We start from the raw sequence: 16,512 nt of genomic DNA, 5'->3' as shown, positions 1-16,512 counted from the left end.
AAGTTCAAGATAAAGAATTGAAAAGCATATTCCTATGGAAACGATGTTGTTGCGATCCCACCCCACTCACATAAAATAAAAGATGTAGCGATCATAGGGAAAATTTCTTGAGAACAAAACAGATCACTGATTTATCGGACTAGGTGTTATGAGCTGAACTGCGTTCCCTCAAAACTAATATGTTGAAGTCTTAACCCCCAGTACCACAGAACGTGACTATATTTGGAGACAGAGTCTTTAAAGAGGTATTAAGTTAAAATGAGGCCATTAGTGTGGGCTCTAAACCAATATTGCTGGTGTCTTTCTAAGAAGAGAAGATTAGGACACAGATTATGTGAAGACAGAAAGAGAAGAAAGCCATCTACAAGCTAAGAGAATCCTCAGAAGAAATCAAACACGTCAATGCCTTGATCTCAGATTTTTAGCTTCCATAATACTGAATTATTCTGAGAAAATAAATTTCTGTTAAATCATCCAGCCAGTGGTACTTGGTTATGGCAGCAAGCTAACACACAAAACCACTTAAGTTTTAAGAATCAGATAATAATACTAGTAATGGGGTCTGGTTGGACCCAACACCATTTCCTTCTCCAACCCCATCAAAATATTAATTAAGTCCCAGTCTGCCCAAAAGTTGCCATTATTCAGCTCTTTAAGTGGGGCATTTCTTCTTCATAATATTCACAAGTTGCAATGAGTCAGTATCACTCCTACTCTGGGGTGTGGGCCAGGATGCAGCATCATATCCATTGTAATATTGTCATTAAAATCAGAAGGCAGAGTGTTTACAAGCCTGGTGTTCTGTGAGTGTTTCAGTGGGAGGAGGCTGATTGGTTTCTGACTGGTTTCTGCCCTAGTCTCTTCATTGGTACCAAACAGAGAAAGAGTTAGATTAGCAATTTTAAGGATATTATTGCTGCCGCTGCAATTAATATTGGTGGCTACTAAATAATAGTAATTCCATCACAGTTCTTGGTTCATAATAAGAGCTTAATAAGCATTAATTTACTCTTCTTTTATTTTGGGGTCTATAGCATTTCACAGTGTACTAAGCTCTATCACATATATTATTTCAATTTATCTTCAAAACTAGTCTGTGAAATATGAATTATTGTTATTCCTATTTAGATTTCTGATAAGAAAACTATCTCAGTAAGGGTAAGCTATTTATCCAAAGTTGCACAGTAAGTTAATAGCAGAGATTGAACTTAAAGCAATGCCACTTGTCTCTTCAAGCATGACTCTTTCCAATACACCCACCAGCTCTAAATAGTCGTATTCCACACTGTAAGTTTCAAATAATCCGCTTTGATCAAGGAATGACATTTTCTGTATTCATCAAATATTCTAGGTAATAAAAAGCTTTGATATTTATTATACAGATTGTACCTATCCTATCAAGGCGTTGACATGTTTGATTTCTTCTGAGGATTCTCTTAGCTTGTAGATGGCTTTCTTCTCCCTCTGTCTTCACATGATCTGTGTCCTAATCTCCTCTTCTTATAAGGACATCAGTAATATTGGTTTAGAGCCCACACTAATGGCCTCATTTTAACTTAATATCTCTTTAAAGACTCTGTCTCCAAATACAGTCACGTTCTGTGATACTGGGGGTCAGGACTTCAACACATTAATTTTGAGGGAACACAGTTCAGTTCATAACACCTAGTCTGATAAATCAGTGATCTGTTTTGTTCTCAAGAAATTTTCCCTATGATCTCTACTTCCTTTATTTTTTCCTCCTCCCCATGGTCCTGCCCTGCCCCCACTACCAAAACCGTATAGCCCCCTCAGTTTTCATAGCATTTCAAACAATGATTCACAAATACAACATTGCTATTGGCATCAGCAGCTTCATGTCACTGACTTGTTGATGTTCAAGAAAAGCTTATGTAGATTAAAATACCACTTCTCTGTGCAACATCTTCAAAGAGTCCTTCTAGAATCCACTGTTCTACTTTTTTAAGTCCCTAAGTAGCTCCAAGGTCTATAGCAAGACCCCTTGTCTACCGGTCTACGCATTTCCTTAGATTCTGGTTTCTTGGTAAGCTTGTTTTATCTTTTAGTCATTTTTCCAGAATGGAACTCTTTTTTTTTCCCTCTTAGTTGTTGGTCATTACCTAGAAGGAAGTCATTAGAAACTGTCTTGATCTTGTTCATTCCAAGAGTATTGTCTTTATTCACAGGAGAGATCTAAAGCATGTTTCATTTTGCAGCCCAACTCAGGCTAACTTGTAAGCAAGGCAACTTGCTGTTTCCATGCCTTGTTTGCCAGTCCATCTGTTCTCCACCCTGCATATACTAAGCCGATGGTTTCAGTGATATTACATAACAGGTATTTCATCATTTTTTTTTTATTTTTTGGCTAGTAGTATATATAGTTATGCTTGTGACCTCATATACTCTAATACCATGCAGCTCTCAGACAAAATTTAATTATACTGATGAACATCTTAAACTAAATATGTCATCAAGCATAATAAAGTTTGTCAAATCTATTCTGGCAAAGGATGTCAATCCATCAATGACAATTATTCAATACTTTTCAAGGTCTTTGAAGCCAAAGTTTATAGACATTTCGAGGCACCAATATTATAGAATTATTAACTCATAGTACTATCTTTTCTTGTATTTTATTTCTTCTAACTTAAGCCCCACATTGTCAGTTATTAAGATAATTTCAGAATAAAATCGTTTAAACCCAAGTATCTAAATAATTGGATAATAATAGTTCTGATGCTGTGGAATGCAATGTCCTATTGAATGAATTTAAGAGGAGACTTTGCTGAAACAGATTTTTAAAACTAAATATTAGTTAACTTTTACAAGCAGTCACTTCTCAATCTTCTGGCAAGCATGCCACAGGCAGCCACCCCTATATAAATACGCAGTTAGAAAGATAAACACTCATTAAAGTCCTTAGTGGTAGCATTGTTTCTCAGGGTTCAGCAATATTTGTTCAGTGGGTAGATAAAGAAAGAGATTAGCAATGTTTCCACTGGGCTCCGCTCCTCCCTAAGGCCAGCCAGCCCTCTCCCTAAGAGAAAGGCAGTGCTCTTGGCAAATGCTCCAGAATGCCTCAGGACAACTTTCTACTTCAAGAGCAAACCACGAGCTTCATTGGTTCCATGTTAAGCCACCCAATTTTTTTTAGGGCCATTATTTTTCAGTAACTTAATGAGTCAGACCTCTAAAATAATAAGAGTAAATTTGTAGTACAAATTTCACATTTAAACATGTTAGTTTAAATATTTACACATTAAACTAAGAATGATCAGGTGCACTGATCTAATTTCATAGACTTACAGACTTATGAAAATCTTAATCTATCAGTTAGTGTAGAAAGAACCCTGGTCTTGGTTCCAGTCTAATTAGTCAATGACTAACTATGATTTCTGGAAAAGCTGGGCTGGGCTTTCTTTATAAAATAAAGGAGAATGGAGTAGATGAGCTCTAACATCCCTCTGACTCTGAAAATTATGCTATTTTCTTGGGAAAAAATAAATCTCATTTTCCCATGTCAGAAAGTTTTTGTGAGGACCAAATGGCAGGATTTACTCCACAGCATAGTGTCACCCATCAAATAAAATACACAGGTGAGGGGTGGCTATATTTGCTTTCTTATCTAAGTCAGCATTTGTTGGAATAGATGAAAGCAAAATAATAGCAGAAAATGTTTACCCCTCCACTTAAAGAAGGAAGGAAATAATTTAAGATTCTAGAGGTATTTATGTTTTTTTCAGATAGATTGGGTGAAGAAATTAAACTTGGCATGCATTATTATGTTGGTTATTAGCAGCTAATGTAAAATCTTTGTCAAGCAAAACAATATGGTCCTCTTATCTGATTAAAACTTAAAAAATACTAACGAACTAATCTTTTCAAAAGATAAATCTAGTATTTCAGCATATGTACTGTTATTTTCTTTAAACGTTTTCATTTATTGATTAATTCCAAGTACTTTTCCAGGGGCGGGAGATACAAAGGTGAACAAAACAGGCAAAGTCCCTTCCATCACAGAGCTAATATTCCCACACTAGCGAAAGAAAATTAAAAAAAAAAAAGTACAAATAAACTAAACTATACCAAACCAATAGAAGGATAAGTGCTATGGCAACATTTAAAGCAGGGTTAGGAAGATAGGGAGAAGCAAAGATAGGGAATGCTGTTCTATGAAGTGGCCAGGGAACATGCCAATGGTATAGAACATATGAAAAGAGACTGGATGGGAGTAAAGAGCAAGTCACATAGATATATGGAGGGAGGCCATTACAGGCAGAGGAAACAACGAAGGCAAAAACCCTGAGGCAAGAAGAGACCCTGGGGTATGTGGGGAACAGCAAGAAGGCCAGAGAGGCAGAAGAATAAGAGGAGACATTCTCTATGATATTCTTCTAAGAAAAGTATAAGCAAACTTATCTTCATCTTAACATCAATTTTCATTAAGTCCAACAGAAACTCTTTATTGAACTTTTGTTCTGTGCCTCAGTTTTTCACTGGTAAAATGGGCATGATAATAGTACCTCATAAGGTTACTGTGAGTACTACATGACTCACTAAATATAAAGAACAATTAAGATAGTGTCTAACACAGAGTAAACCATGGAGGGCTAGTTTTTATTACCATCATCATCATCGTCATCATCATCTCTTTATTCACAACAATATCACTTAGATTTTAGGCCAATGGTATTATTTCGCAACAACCATTAATTTATGGGAGAATTTCCTTATACATGTTGTTAAGACATTAAGGAGGGTTATGCATGGTACAAAGACGTTCATGTTAGCAAATGCCTACAGAGAACTTAAAATAACATTTTAAAAACTAAGTTTTGAAACAATATGTTAATCTGGAAATAAAATTAGTATGATATCATATGCATACACTCACTTGAGTTTTTCTTTATTTTTTCAGTCTTATTCAGTTTCCTTTCCTCATGACAACACAGAATTCTTGGATGTTTGCAATGTCTTTCACATTCATTTCCAGTATGTAGTCTGAATTGATTCATTGTTTCTCAATTACAACCATCATGAAATCAAGATTAATAACCTGCTTGGTGAGTTTTGTCCACTTTGAAATCTGGTGCCTTTGTAGTCAGTGTGGCCTGTCTGAGCTTTCCGTGATTCTTTCTAAATGCTCCAGCAGCGAGAAGCAAGGACAACTGCAGTGATAGGGAACCTGCCTGCCTTTAGGCCACCCCTGCCTGCTTCCATTATTTTATCTCCTCTCCCAAGTATTTAATTATGTTTGAGGAGAGTCTGAAAGCAGATTTAAAGTTCACTAGTATAACATCAGTGCTTAGAATAATGCCTGGAAGACTGTCACTGAAGTGTGGCTGACAGGAAAAGCACTTGTCCACTGTACTCTCCTGTGGGGTTGGTTTCCCATCTCCACTGCTCATGTGGAGCATCTGCCTTCATTATCAGTCCCTTCACCTCAGGGCATAGGGTACCTGGGATAGGCTCTGCTTTAGGCATGTGGGTTTGCAGCCATTGCACTTGGTTTCATTAGTTACAAGTTGAGCAGAGCTCATGGTAAAAAACAAAAACAAACAAAAAAACTTCTTGGAAGGATTTTTATTCCTGGGCTCACTAGTCATTTCCTCAACACTCTTCCAGAAAATACTTAGTCTCTTCTATACCAGACACAGATTTAGGTAATGTAATACTGTAGACCTTCACAATCTAATTAGTATAAATAAACACTACCAAATAAAATACTGCATAAGAACCACAAGTGCCACAATTACAGGATTCTATGTACCATATAATGTCAAATGGGATGATTGATTTTCAGTGAGAACAGGAAAGTTTCAGCAGAGGTGGTACTCTATCATGGAAAGAATGAAGAACATTTCAATAGGCAGCATGGTTATGTGTTATTAACAAATATTGTAATTATAAAATAGCAATACTATACTATTTGTCTTATATGTTTAATTATTAATCTAGCATCCATTATGCCTCTGAATTTTTTCTTTGATTGTCTGTAATTCTTTGTCCTCCAAAGCCATGATCCTGAACAACTTTAACAAAGAAATATTTATATGTAAAAATAAGTTGGTGTAGAAGGTTATGTCCTGGGACAGTTTTATAGGATTTGGGGGAGGTATTACCCTTTATTCGTTCTTTTCATTACCGAACACATGAGGTACTTGTACCAGATAACAGATTTTTGTTCATTCTTTCTCAATTAATAATTGCATTTATTTTCAAAATTGAATTGCCATCTTTCTCTGTTTTCAAATATCATGTTCTTTCTGACTAAAAGAGTGGAGAATATGGCAGAGTTACCATAAAAGTTAAGGGGAGGATGAAATTGAGGAACTTTCTCAAATTCCCCTCCCATAATTTTACCCATTTATTCAGCTAATATTCATGGAGTGTCTGCTATGTCCCAGAAAAGACAACAGGAAAGGTGTTCTTGGTAGAGTGGTTGTGTTACGAAGATATACAACACCCTCACTATTCAAGAGAAATGCTGTACTTTTTTTCATGTATGATGTGTGATTCAACCTCTAAATAAATGCTTTAATTTTGGTTGTTCATTTCTCCGACAATGTCGATGGGTCCAATTACTTAAGGAGCATTTAATGGTAAGAAAGAAATAGCATAGTTAGGGGAACATGCATTCAGTTAGTATTTATTGATCAACTTCTATGAGCCAGATACTGTACACAGTAGTTGATATTTTGAGTAATTTAGTTTTCTGAAAAAGACAATCAGTATAAGACAGAAAAACTTGGGTCAGTTTTAAAGTTAAGCACAGAATACATTTTTTGTTCCCTAAGGGTGTGGGAAGAAGGCAGACAAAATAAGTTGAAGACCAGGTCTCTGACTGGAAGGAATTCAAGGTGTCCACTGAAAAATTTCCACATAAACAAGGACAGAGGACCTGCTCATTGCTGGAGTGCAAAAGGTGACTTGTTCCTAAGGTTCGCTCCACCTGTCCTACGGCAAGCCGCACAGTGTGACAAATACGTCCTGCAACGTTGAGGTCTACCGACTAGAGTGCAACTGACAACCAGCGTCTCGCGCAAGAGAGCCAGAAGCCTCCCCCATTTGCGGCAGGGCGCCGAGCCACGCCCCCGGGCGTGAGGGCCAATGGGCTGGGCCTCAAGGGGGTGGGGCGGGGACAGGTGGGAGGAGCGAGTGTGGGGGCGGGGCGGCGGCGGCCAGCGAGGTGCTGGAGGTAGCTACAGGGGCTGCAGCGGCGGTTTGGCCCGGCGTCCGCGGGCCGTGGGGGATGGGGTCGGCGAGTTCCAGCGCTCGGCGGCGGCGGCGGCGGCGGCCGTGAGCGTTGAGCGGACGTCCGCGTCCGGGACGCAGGATGGAGCGCAGCGGTGAGTGGGAAGCGGCAGATGCGATTTGGGGCTGGAGTCACCCGTGACCGCCACCGGCGAGTTGCGGTCCAGGGTCCGGGCAGCCCACGCGGTGGCCGGGAGCGGAGGCGGCTGCGGGCTGCGTTGGGGACATGCCGGGTCCTCGGGGCTCCTGGTTCTTCCGGAAGGGGTCCGATGTGGACCAGCGGGGCGCTGCAGGAGCAGAGCAGTGGGGAGGGAGCGAGCGGTCGCTGCGGAGACACTGCGGACCCCGGTTGGGTATCCCGAGTTAGGCAACACTGTAGGAGCTGTTGGGGAAGGATGTGCCCGGCCAGCTTCCATCTCGTTTCAAGTCCCCCAGAGTTTCCTGCAGCCCCTCTTCCTTTTCTGGCCACATGCCCTTATCAGCCTCCATGCAGAATGCAGAAGCTCTTTTCCTCTTTTCCCCCATCGGTTTTCATATGCTTTCTTCATTTGGGATCTTTTTGGACATTTGGTGGCGTTTTCTGAAATTTCAGCCTGACAATTACAAAGTCTGAGATAAACAGACAGCTCGTGTTCCATATCCACCTTATACTACACCTCACCAAAGCCCAGGCTCTTTATCATTTGCGGGGTTGGGGTGTCCACTAAAGGTAGAAAAACACCCTCTTTCCCTCTTTATTCGAGTGCCCACCTCTGGTGCATCTCTGTCACTCTTTCCACACCTCTCCTCTTCCACCATTCTTACCCCTTCAGTCTCTCTTCCTCCTGTAGCTGTCCTTTCACTAACTCCACTTGCCCCCACCACCAGTCCCTCTTTCCCTGTCTTTTGGCCATCTTTTCACAGCGTGGCCCAAGAGAGCTAGTCCTGTGCTTTGCAAAATAGGAATTGACAGGTGAGGGATTGCAGCTACTACGAGGAGGAGGAGAGCATATCCCTGTGAGTTTGTTTTCCTGGATGTCCCAGGCCCTTATGATCGAAACCTCCTGCTCAGGATAGTTTTTCTTTGGCTGGAAGAGTAACCAGGGACTCTCCTTGTTTTTGAGCCTTTCTGACACGTCTATCTTGCTTTTTCACCACCACTCCTCTCTAAAGACAAAGATGTGGTTTCTTTACCACCACCACTAGCCCCACATTGGGTTTTTTGGATCTTTGATATCCTCTGCCTTCTAACAGTGGGTCTTTCGGGAGTGTTAGTGGATGGGGTATTTTGTGAAAGTTCCAAGACCCACAGGGAGGCCGAAATAGCCAAGATGCTTTTTGTTCCACATTTCTTTTTCCTTTCCTCTTCTTTTTGTGGAAATTAACTTCACCTCCTGTTCAGTTTGAAGAGGGTTTCTTCTTCATGAAAAAGAATTTTAAATTAGATTATGAAAGTGAATTTTTAGAATGAGTAAAGAAATCACAACAAATTACAAGAGTCTTGGAGATTTATATCTCTTTCTTCAGAGATTTCGTTAGGCAGTTTGCCAGAAACGCATGCTTAGAAATGCTTCCTGAGTGTAGGAACTGTACAAGTGAGCAACCCTGATGCCGAAGCTTCATTAGCTTTTATGTTACAAATAGCTATAGTCTTACGATTCTGAGAAGAATTTAAAAGTGAACTTGAAAGAATGTAAGATAGGCCTGAGTAGAAAATGTTTTCATCCTCGAATTGGCAGGAAATAGAACTTTGGCTGAAATGAAGAAAGCACTGTTCAGGGAATCTGTGGTGGCTGGTCAGTTCTTGCTCTGCCCACTTCCTAAAATAGAACATCCATCTAAATTATCAGCACCTTCACTTCTCAGTTGTAAAGGTCCTTGATCTAGGAACGTGGCCTTCTGCAACCACTGCCGTTGGCCCCAGGAGTTACTAGTATGTTCAACAAAGTTCATGCCCAGAAGGCACCATGGAAGGATTTGTATTCCCTGTGGCATTGGTGATTAATTTTAGAATTCACTCACAATTTAATGTGATCCCATTCTATGTTAGGTTATGTGGAACCTTCAGTCTATTGCATATAAGTAGACAATTCTGAATAAATAGGGCCCAATAAATAGGTTACCCGTGAAATGTATGTTGAATGCCCTATGGGAAAGTAGAGGAGTAATTTATTTTCAGTGGAGAGAATGAAAAGGCTTCTTTGAAGAGGTGGTGTTTTGTATGAGACTGCAGTTAAGAGAATGATTTTAATAAGCACAGAAGGCAGAGGGCCCTTCTGGCCAGAATTGCTGTCTGAGAATTTTAGTTACTCTGCATCCTGCCCAAAATTTGGTATTTAGCTAAAATTAAGAATTCTAGTAAATATTTAGGGCTATCTCATTGTGGTTAAATTTGCGTTTCCCTGATATTAATGGTGTTGAGTATTACTTTATATGCTTATTGCCCAGTCGTGTATCTTCTTTTGCAGAGTATCTGTTCATGTCTTTTACTCATTAATTTATTGGGTTGTTGTTTTCTTATCCAGTTGTAAGAGTTTTTGATTAATTTGGATACAAGTCCTTTGTCAGATATTTTTCCCAATTTATGGCTTGTATTTCATTTCTTAATAGTTGTCTTTCTAAAAGCAGAAGTTTTGAATTTTGATGAAGTCCAGCTTACTAATGTTTTCTTTATGGTTCTTGCTTTTTGTGTTTGAGAAATTCTTCTCTGGATTTTCTCCCATGCTTTCTTTTAGAAATATCCTCAATTTTTTTTATTACTGGACCATATTGGAAATATCTTAGGCTTACAAGCTATAGCAACTCAACTACTCAACTCTGCCGTTTTAGCTCAAAAGTAATTGTTGACAATACATAAATGATTGGGCATGGCTCTGTTCCTCTGAGGCTTTTATTTATAAAAACAGGTAGCTGCCCCCTCTGACTCCTGAAGTTAAAAGACTGATGGTTTTAAGTTATATGTTTAGGTCTATGATACATGTTGAGCTAATTTTAGGATATGCTGTGAAGTAAGGGTCGAGGATATTATTTTTCCTCACATGGATATTAAGATATTTGACTACCTTTTCTCCCATTGAATTACTTTGGCACCTCTTGGAAATCAATTCATTGTATATTTGTGGGTCTATTTCTGGACTCTATTCTAGTCGGTTGATTTAAGTCTCTCTTTATACCACTATCAAACTGTGTTGACTACTGTAGCTCTATACCAAGTCTTGAAATCAGGCAGTGAAAGTCCTCCAACTTTGTTCTTTTTCAAAGTTGTTTTGGCTATTTGGTATCTTTTACATATTCATGTACATTTTAGACTCAGCCTATCATTTTCTACAAAAAATTCATGAGAGATTTGTTTGTGATTGAAACTATAGATCAATTTGAGAGAAATTAAAATCTTAACAGTATTGAGTCATCCAATCAATGAATATGGTATGCTTGTTGATTTATTCAGTTCTCGAACTCATCGTTTTGTAGTTTTAAATTTAGGGTCTTATACATGTTTTGTTAAATACATTCCTAAAAATATTTTGTCCTTTGATGTTATCGTAAATGGTATTAGTTACTAAAATTTTATTGTCCAATTGTTTTTTGCTAGTATATAAAAATAAAATTGATTATAGTATATTGGCCTTGTAGTCTGTGATCGTGCTATATTCAGTTATGTGTCATTCAGATGTCAGTTGTGACAAGCTTATTTATAGGTTCCTTAGGATTTTCTAGGTACACAAACATATCCACCTGGAATAAAGTGTTTTACTTCTTTCTTTTGGATTTGAATGTGTTTTATTCCTTTTCTTCTTCTATTATACTGGCTCTAAGATCTTCGGTAACAATATTGATCCTGATCTTGAGGGGAAAACATTGTCTTTCATCATTAACTATGATGTTAGCTGTAGATTTTTTGTAGATGCCTTTTATCAGGTTGAAGAAGTTCTTTTCTATTCTTCCTTTGCTGACTGCTTTAGTCATGAATGGGTGCAGAATTTTGTCACATGCTTTTTCTGCATCTATTAAGATATCACATTTTTTTTCCCTGTTGAATATTAAACTAAGCTTGCATTCCCAGGACAAACTCTTCTTGGATAATGTAATATCCTTTTTATATATTGTTGGATTTGACTTGCTGACACTGTTTTAAGACATTCAGCATGTTTTCTGGTAATGTCTTTCTTTGGTTTCAGTATCGGTAATGTTGACCATGTAAAATGAGTTGGGAGAAGTGTTCCTGTCCCCTCTATTTTCTAAATATTTTTGTAGGATTATTTTACCTGGTTCAATAAATTTCATAAGTGAGGCCATCTGGTCTGCAGTTTTCTTTCTGAGATATTTTCAATTTCATATATATATATATATATATATATATATATATATATATACACATAGATGGCTATTCAGATTTTCTATTTCTTATGTTAGGTTTAGTCATTTGTGTCTTTTAAGAAAATTTTCCATTTCATCTGGCAAATTTATCTGCAAAGTTGTTTGTAACATTGCCTTGTTACTCTTTTAATATCTGTAGGGTCTGTACGGATGTCCCTTCTTTCATTCATGATATTAGTAATTTGTTTTCTTTGTTTATATTTTGATCATTCTAGCTAGATATTTATCTTTTCGAAGAACCAGCTTTTAGTTACATTGATTTTTCTCTGTTGTCTGTTTCCTCTATCATTGATTTCTACTCTTACCATCATTTCCTTCCTTTTACTTTCTTTTAATTCTTCATTTTCTAGCTTCCTAAAGTTGGAGCTTAGGCATTGATTTTAGACCCTTCTTTCTTTTTAATAAAGAAAGAAGCTATATATTTAACCATTGCTTTGCAGTATAACTTACACATTTTGAAATTAATTTTCCTTCATTCAGTTCAAAATATTTTCAAATTTCCCTTAGGAAACTTGATCTATTGATTATTTAAAAGTATATTTTGTAATTTATACATATTTAGGGATTTCCCAATTACTTTACCATTATTCCAAATTTAATTTTGTTTGGGTCAGAGAACATACACAGTCTGATTTCAATCCTTTTAAATTTATTGAGATTTGTTGTATGGTCCCATATATATTCTATCTTGGTGAATATTTTATGTGCCTTTGAAAAGAATGTGTATTGTGCTGTCGTTGGGTAGAATTTTCTATAAATGTCAGGTCAAGTTGGATGATAATATTGTTCAAATCATCTACATCCTTACAGATTTTTCTGTTATTCTATGAATTAATGAGAAAAGATTATTGAAATTTTAACTGTCTTTGAGATTTGTCTGTTTTTCCTGACATTTCTGTCAGTTTTTGCCTCTTCTATTCTGGAACTCTATTTTTAGGTGCAAATACTTTTAGGATTATGTCTTTATAATGAATTGACTCTTTTATCACTACAAAATGTCACTCTTTATCCTTGGTAAAACTCCTTGTCTGATATAGTAGACCTGTTTCTACAATTTATGATTAGTATTTTTTCTGTCATTTTACTCTCAATATGTGTCTTTGTATTCTAAGTCTGTTTCTTACAGGAAATATGTAGTATCTTTTTATCCAATTGGACAATTTCTGCTTTTTCATAGATGTTTTTAGAGTATTTATATTTAATATAAATTTTGATATGATTGGGTTTAAATCTGTCATCTTGCCGTTTGTTTTTAATTTGTCTCATCTGTTTTTGTTTCTTTTTCTTCTTGTCCTGCTTTCTTTTGGATTGATTAATTTTTTGGAATTCCATTTATGTCTACTATTGGCTTACTAATTGTACCTTGGAAGACTTTAATACAAATTTTTTTACTTATTATATTTTCAAATGATATTATGCTACTTCACATATAATGTAAGAACCTTATTATATACTTTCATTTTCCTCCCTTACTTTGTGCTATTGTCCTATATTTTACTTCTGTATATATTGGAAATGCCACAACACATTGTTATTACTTTTGTTTTAAATTCAAAAAATTTTAAAGAAATTTATAAAATGAGCATTGTTTTGAAGTTTCATTGGGGTGAGTCTAGAATTCCATTTTTTTATTAGGGGTGGGTTAGACACTTGATCTTAGCCAAAAAGGCCAAGAAGCAATATTATTATGGCTGAGTTAGATGTACTATTAACACATGACTTTCTGGGATCTCTCCTTGAGTGTTCAGCAGGTCTCTCTACTCTGGCTGATGAAAACTCAGAGATCTCCCAGCCTTTTGGGAGCCATGGGAAATGTCCTGCTACTGCTCCCTGGAAATTCTTTGCCCATCCTTGTGGAGTTTCGCCCTACATGTGTGCAGCTTTATATTCAGCAAGAGAATTAAGAAATTGCCTATGCAGATTTCTGGAGTCTTCTTCCTTCCTCCCTGGTGCTCTGCCCTACACATTCCATCCTCTCCCAGTCTCCCTGAACTATAATCCCTGTCTCCTCAACACGAGTACCTTGCCCTGCTTGGCTGCCCCCTTCTTGTGCCATGGTCTAAAATGCGCCTCCAGGCAGAAAGTTGGGGTGATTGTAAGGTTTATCTCATTCGTTTGTGATCTCTTGAAGATCACAGTTCTGTGCTGTCTATAGTACAATGTCTTAAGATAATATAGAAGGACAAGTCTGATCTTGTTTATTCTTCACTTGACATATCTAAAATTTTAAGACTTTTTTAATCTATAGATTTTCTTTTCATCTTATCCTTGCAATTTATTTGTTTAAGTAATTGTGCTGTTTGCTCTAAAAAATGGCCCACAGTCTAGATTTGCTGAGTACATTCTATGATGTAATTTAACATGCTCCTCTTATCTTTTATATTGCTTATAGAATGATAATTGGATCTAGAGCAGGGTTTCTCGACTTCGATGCTATTGACCATTTTGGTCCAGATAATTCTTTGTTAGGGATAGGGATGGGAGGGTTGGGGGTACTCTCTTGTGCAAGTAGGATATTTAGCAGCATCCCTGGCATCTACCCACTAGATGTCAGTACAACCTCCTCCCCAGTATGACAGCTAAAAATATCTCCAGACATTGTCAGATGATTTTATACTCATGTTCTGTTATGAAAAGTAGGCTATCTAAAAACTACAGAATCAGCTTCAGGAATTTGAAGACATCTACCTAGCAAAAATAACAATACTATGTTAATACTGCAGAGAACACATGAAAAAGATGATTTTAAAAAAATGTAAGTAAAGGCTTCACAGAATGGCTGACTCAAGAGCAACATTATAGAGAATATGAATTTCTGTTTGGGAAGGAAAAAAATACTAGACATTAATAATGTAAAATGGCAAAAACATAAGTAGTTTCTAGTCAATTATATATTTCTTCATTAAATGTTTTTCTGTAACTTGTTGAACATTTTAAGATGTCAGAATTCTACAATGGATATACAGATAATTTTACTTTTTAAAATTTTTTTTTAACACTTTACAGTTTAATTATAAAACAAGAATTTTGGACTTGCAGAAAGGTATTATTACAATAATGTACTTTTCTTACTTGAAACATATATCTAATATAACAGTAAGTGGAGGATTAATATAATCCTTTTAATTTAAAAGTGAACCACTATTTTTTTCTAATGTTTCCAAATGTCATCATTCTCTTTACTAAGGAAGAAAGGTAGAGAAGATGATAGATAATTATCATATTTTTAAAAGGTTTAAGAGGAGGATTGAGATTGAGAGACTTGTTAAAATTTCCTTTAGATAACCTTACTTGTAATTTAACTAATATTCATAGAAGACTCATTCTGTGTCAGTCTTAGGCTTGGTAGTTGGCTGTTTTGAGATGGTTTAGAGGTATATCTGGTGGGAAGGGTCTTGAGATTAACCCAGAATAGTTTCGAGGGTAAGACTTTCCTCCATTGAGCTTCCTGAGAGTTGCCCTGCCACTACCTTCCTTGGCCTCCAGAATCCTTCTCTCTCTTTCCCCATTAGTGTCCTTCAGTTTAGCCATCAGTGGTTTCCATGGTGAGTGTCCATGCCACATCATTCTCCTCCAGAGAGAAACATTTGGATGTTCGGTATCTCTAGCATTTCTAGTGCTTTTAATCTTCATACAGTTAGGTTTAAGGCTTAATGGGTAAGTTTTTAAAAATTAACTCTGCAAAATAACTGTAGAATCCAGGTAATCAAGGAGCCTGGAGTTCTCATATTTATTTATTTTTTTCACATACCAACCTAGGGGCCTAATTGGCTTCACATCCCTAGAACTGTGAGTCAGAGGCAACCCTCTTCCCTTTCTCCATCAGTGGGTAGCTCTATCTCTTTCCCTCTTTATCATCTCTATTTGTCTCTCCTATCTTCCTTATTCTGTCTTCATCTTATTTTCTCATTATCTGCCTCCACTTCTCTGTGCATCTTTCTTGGTCTTCTTTCCCGCTCTTTTTCACCTCTCCACAATTGTTTCTCACATCTCTCTTTGTTTCTCTTTCATTGCTTCTCTCCTTCCCTCCTGTATGCTCTTTTCTGTCTCTTGTCCCACTACTACCTCCACTCCACATACTCCCTTCCCATTAGGAACTTATTCAAGACATTGTCAGTGACATTGCAAGTTCTACTTTAATAAAGAACACAATCTTTATTAATGGGAATAGTGGGTAAGCACTCTCCTCATGTGCCCTCTGTTCCTCCCTCATTTCTTTCTGAATGTGCCAGCACATTCAGAGGTAAATGACATTGCTTGTTCTAGTGAATAGTATGATTGCAAGCCTATGTGCTTTCGGCCCGGGCTGCTTTCTTTAATTATTTCACCTTTCTAAGAATTTTTCTCATTCTGAGAGAATTTGAGAGTGCAGTTGAAGAAAGTAATATAATATTGGTCTAAGTGGAAAGTATTCCCCTCTACAGAAGGCCAAGTCGACTGGTTTTGAGGGAGTTCATTCTTCTGAAAAGGAGTTGAGCCAGGCCTGTGCTGTGTTACACTTTATCTGTGTAAGGTCCTGTTTTTGTTTTTGTTTCCTTAAAGGAGTTGGAGAGGGAGGAACAGGGTTGCCAAAAGATGTACCTCATAAGAAATGTAGATTGCTTACCTGAGAAACTCCCATTAGCCAGATATAGTCATCAGGTGACTTGTTCCTAAGGTTCGCTCCGCCTACCCTGCCGCGAGACTCACAGGGTGTTTAACACGTCTTGCAAAGCTGGGGACAACCTGTGGGCTCGGGTGCAGCTGACAGCCTTAGCCTCGCGCGCGAGCCAGCAGCCGCCCCACCTGCTGCAGGGCGCCGAGCCCCGCCCCCGGGCGTGAGGGCCAATGGGCAGGACCCTAGGGGGCGGGGCAAGGTCGGGCGGGAGGAGCGAGGCCAGAGGGCGGGGCGAGGGCGGGGCG

The 16,512-nt window shown here is 37.8% G+C and overlaps 2 protein-coding genes and 1 long non-coding RNA gene across 5 annotated transcripts in view; 2 read left to right on the top strand and 1 right to left on the bottom strand.

Annotated features, from left to right (window-relative positions):
- The window catches only part of LOC120612360 (uncharacterized), a 54,882-nt gene extending 49,884 nt beyond the window's left edge, over window positions 1-4,998 (top strand). The window contains exon 3 of the long non-coding RNA XR_005655434.1: window positions 4,919-4,998. This is a non-coding gene — a long non-coding RNA (uncharacterized LOC120612360). The remainder of the gene's footprint in view (window positions 1-4,918) is intronic.
- On the bottom strand, window positions 4,597-16,512 carry LOC120612359 (extensin-like). Of its 2 annotated transcripts, none has more exons than XM_039874804.1 (2): window positions 16,217-16,512; window positions 4,597-8,652 (listed from the first exon to the last, which is right to left on the bottom strand). In XM_039874804.1, exon 2 carries the CDS (start codon window positions 7,668-7,670, stop codon window positions 7,203-7,205), a length of 468 nt encoding a protein of 155 aa, XP_039730738.1. In that variant the 5' UTR covers window positions 7,671-8,652; window positions 16,217-16,512; the 3' UTR covers window positions 4,597-7,202. The 2 variants fall into 2 exon arrangements, with proteins under 2 accessions (XP_039730738.1, XP_039730737.1); XM_039874803.1 differs by having other exon boundaries at window positions 4,597-7,847.
- Window positions 7,211-16,512, top strand: part of ARHGAP29 (Rho GTPase activating protein 29) — a 64,461-nt gene continuing 55,159 nt past the window's right edge. Inside the window, exon 1 of one of the 2 annotated variants that reach the window (XM_039874798.1) lies at window positions 7,211-7,349. Coding sequence is in view for 1 of the 2 variants with exons in the window: in XM_039874799.1 (XP_039730733.1) it covers window positions 7,337-7,349 (13 nt within the window). In the remaining variant the exon portion in view is untranslated. The remainder of the gene's footprint in view (window positions 7,350-16,512) is intronic. The other variant, XM_039874799.1, reaches the window with a different exon arrangement.

This window comes from Pteropus medius, unplaced genomic scaffold (assembly GCF_902729225.1).
Source record: "Pteropus medius unplaced genomic scaffold, Ma_sr-lr_union100, whole genome shotgun sequence".
Taxonomy (NCBI): Eukaryota; Metazoa; Chordata; class Mammalia; order Chiroptera; family Pteropodidae; genus Pteropus; species Pteropus medius.
The sequence above is the reverse complement of the archived record's forward strand: the minus strand, read 5'-3'. Positions and strand labels throughout refer to the sequence as shown.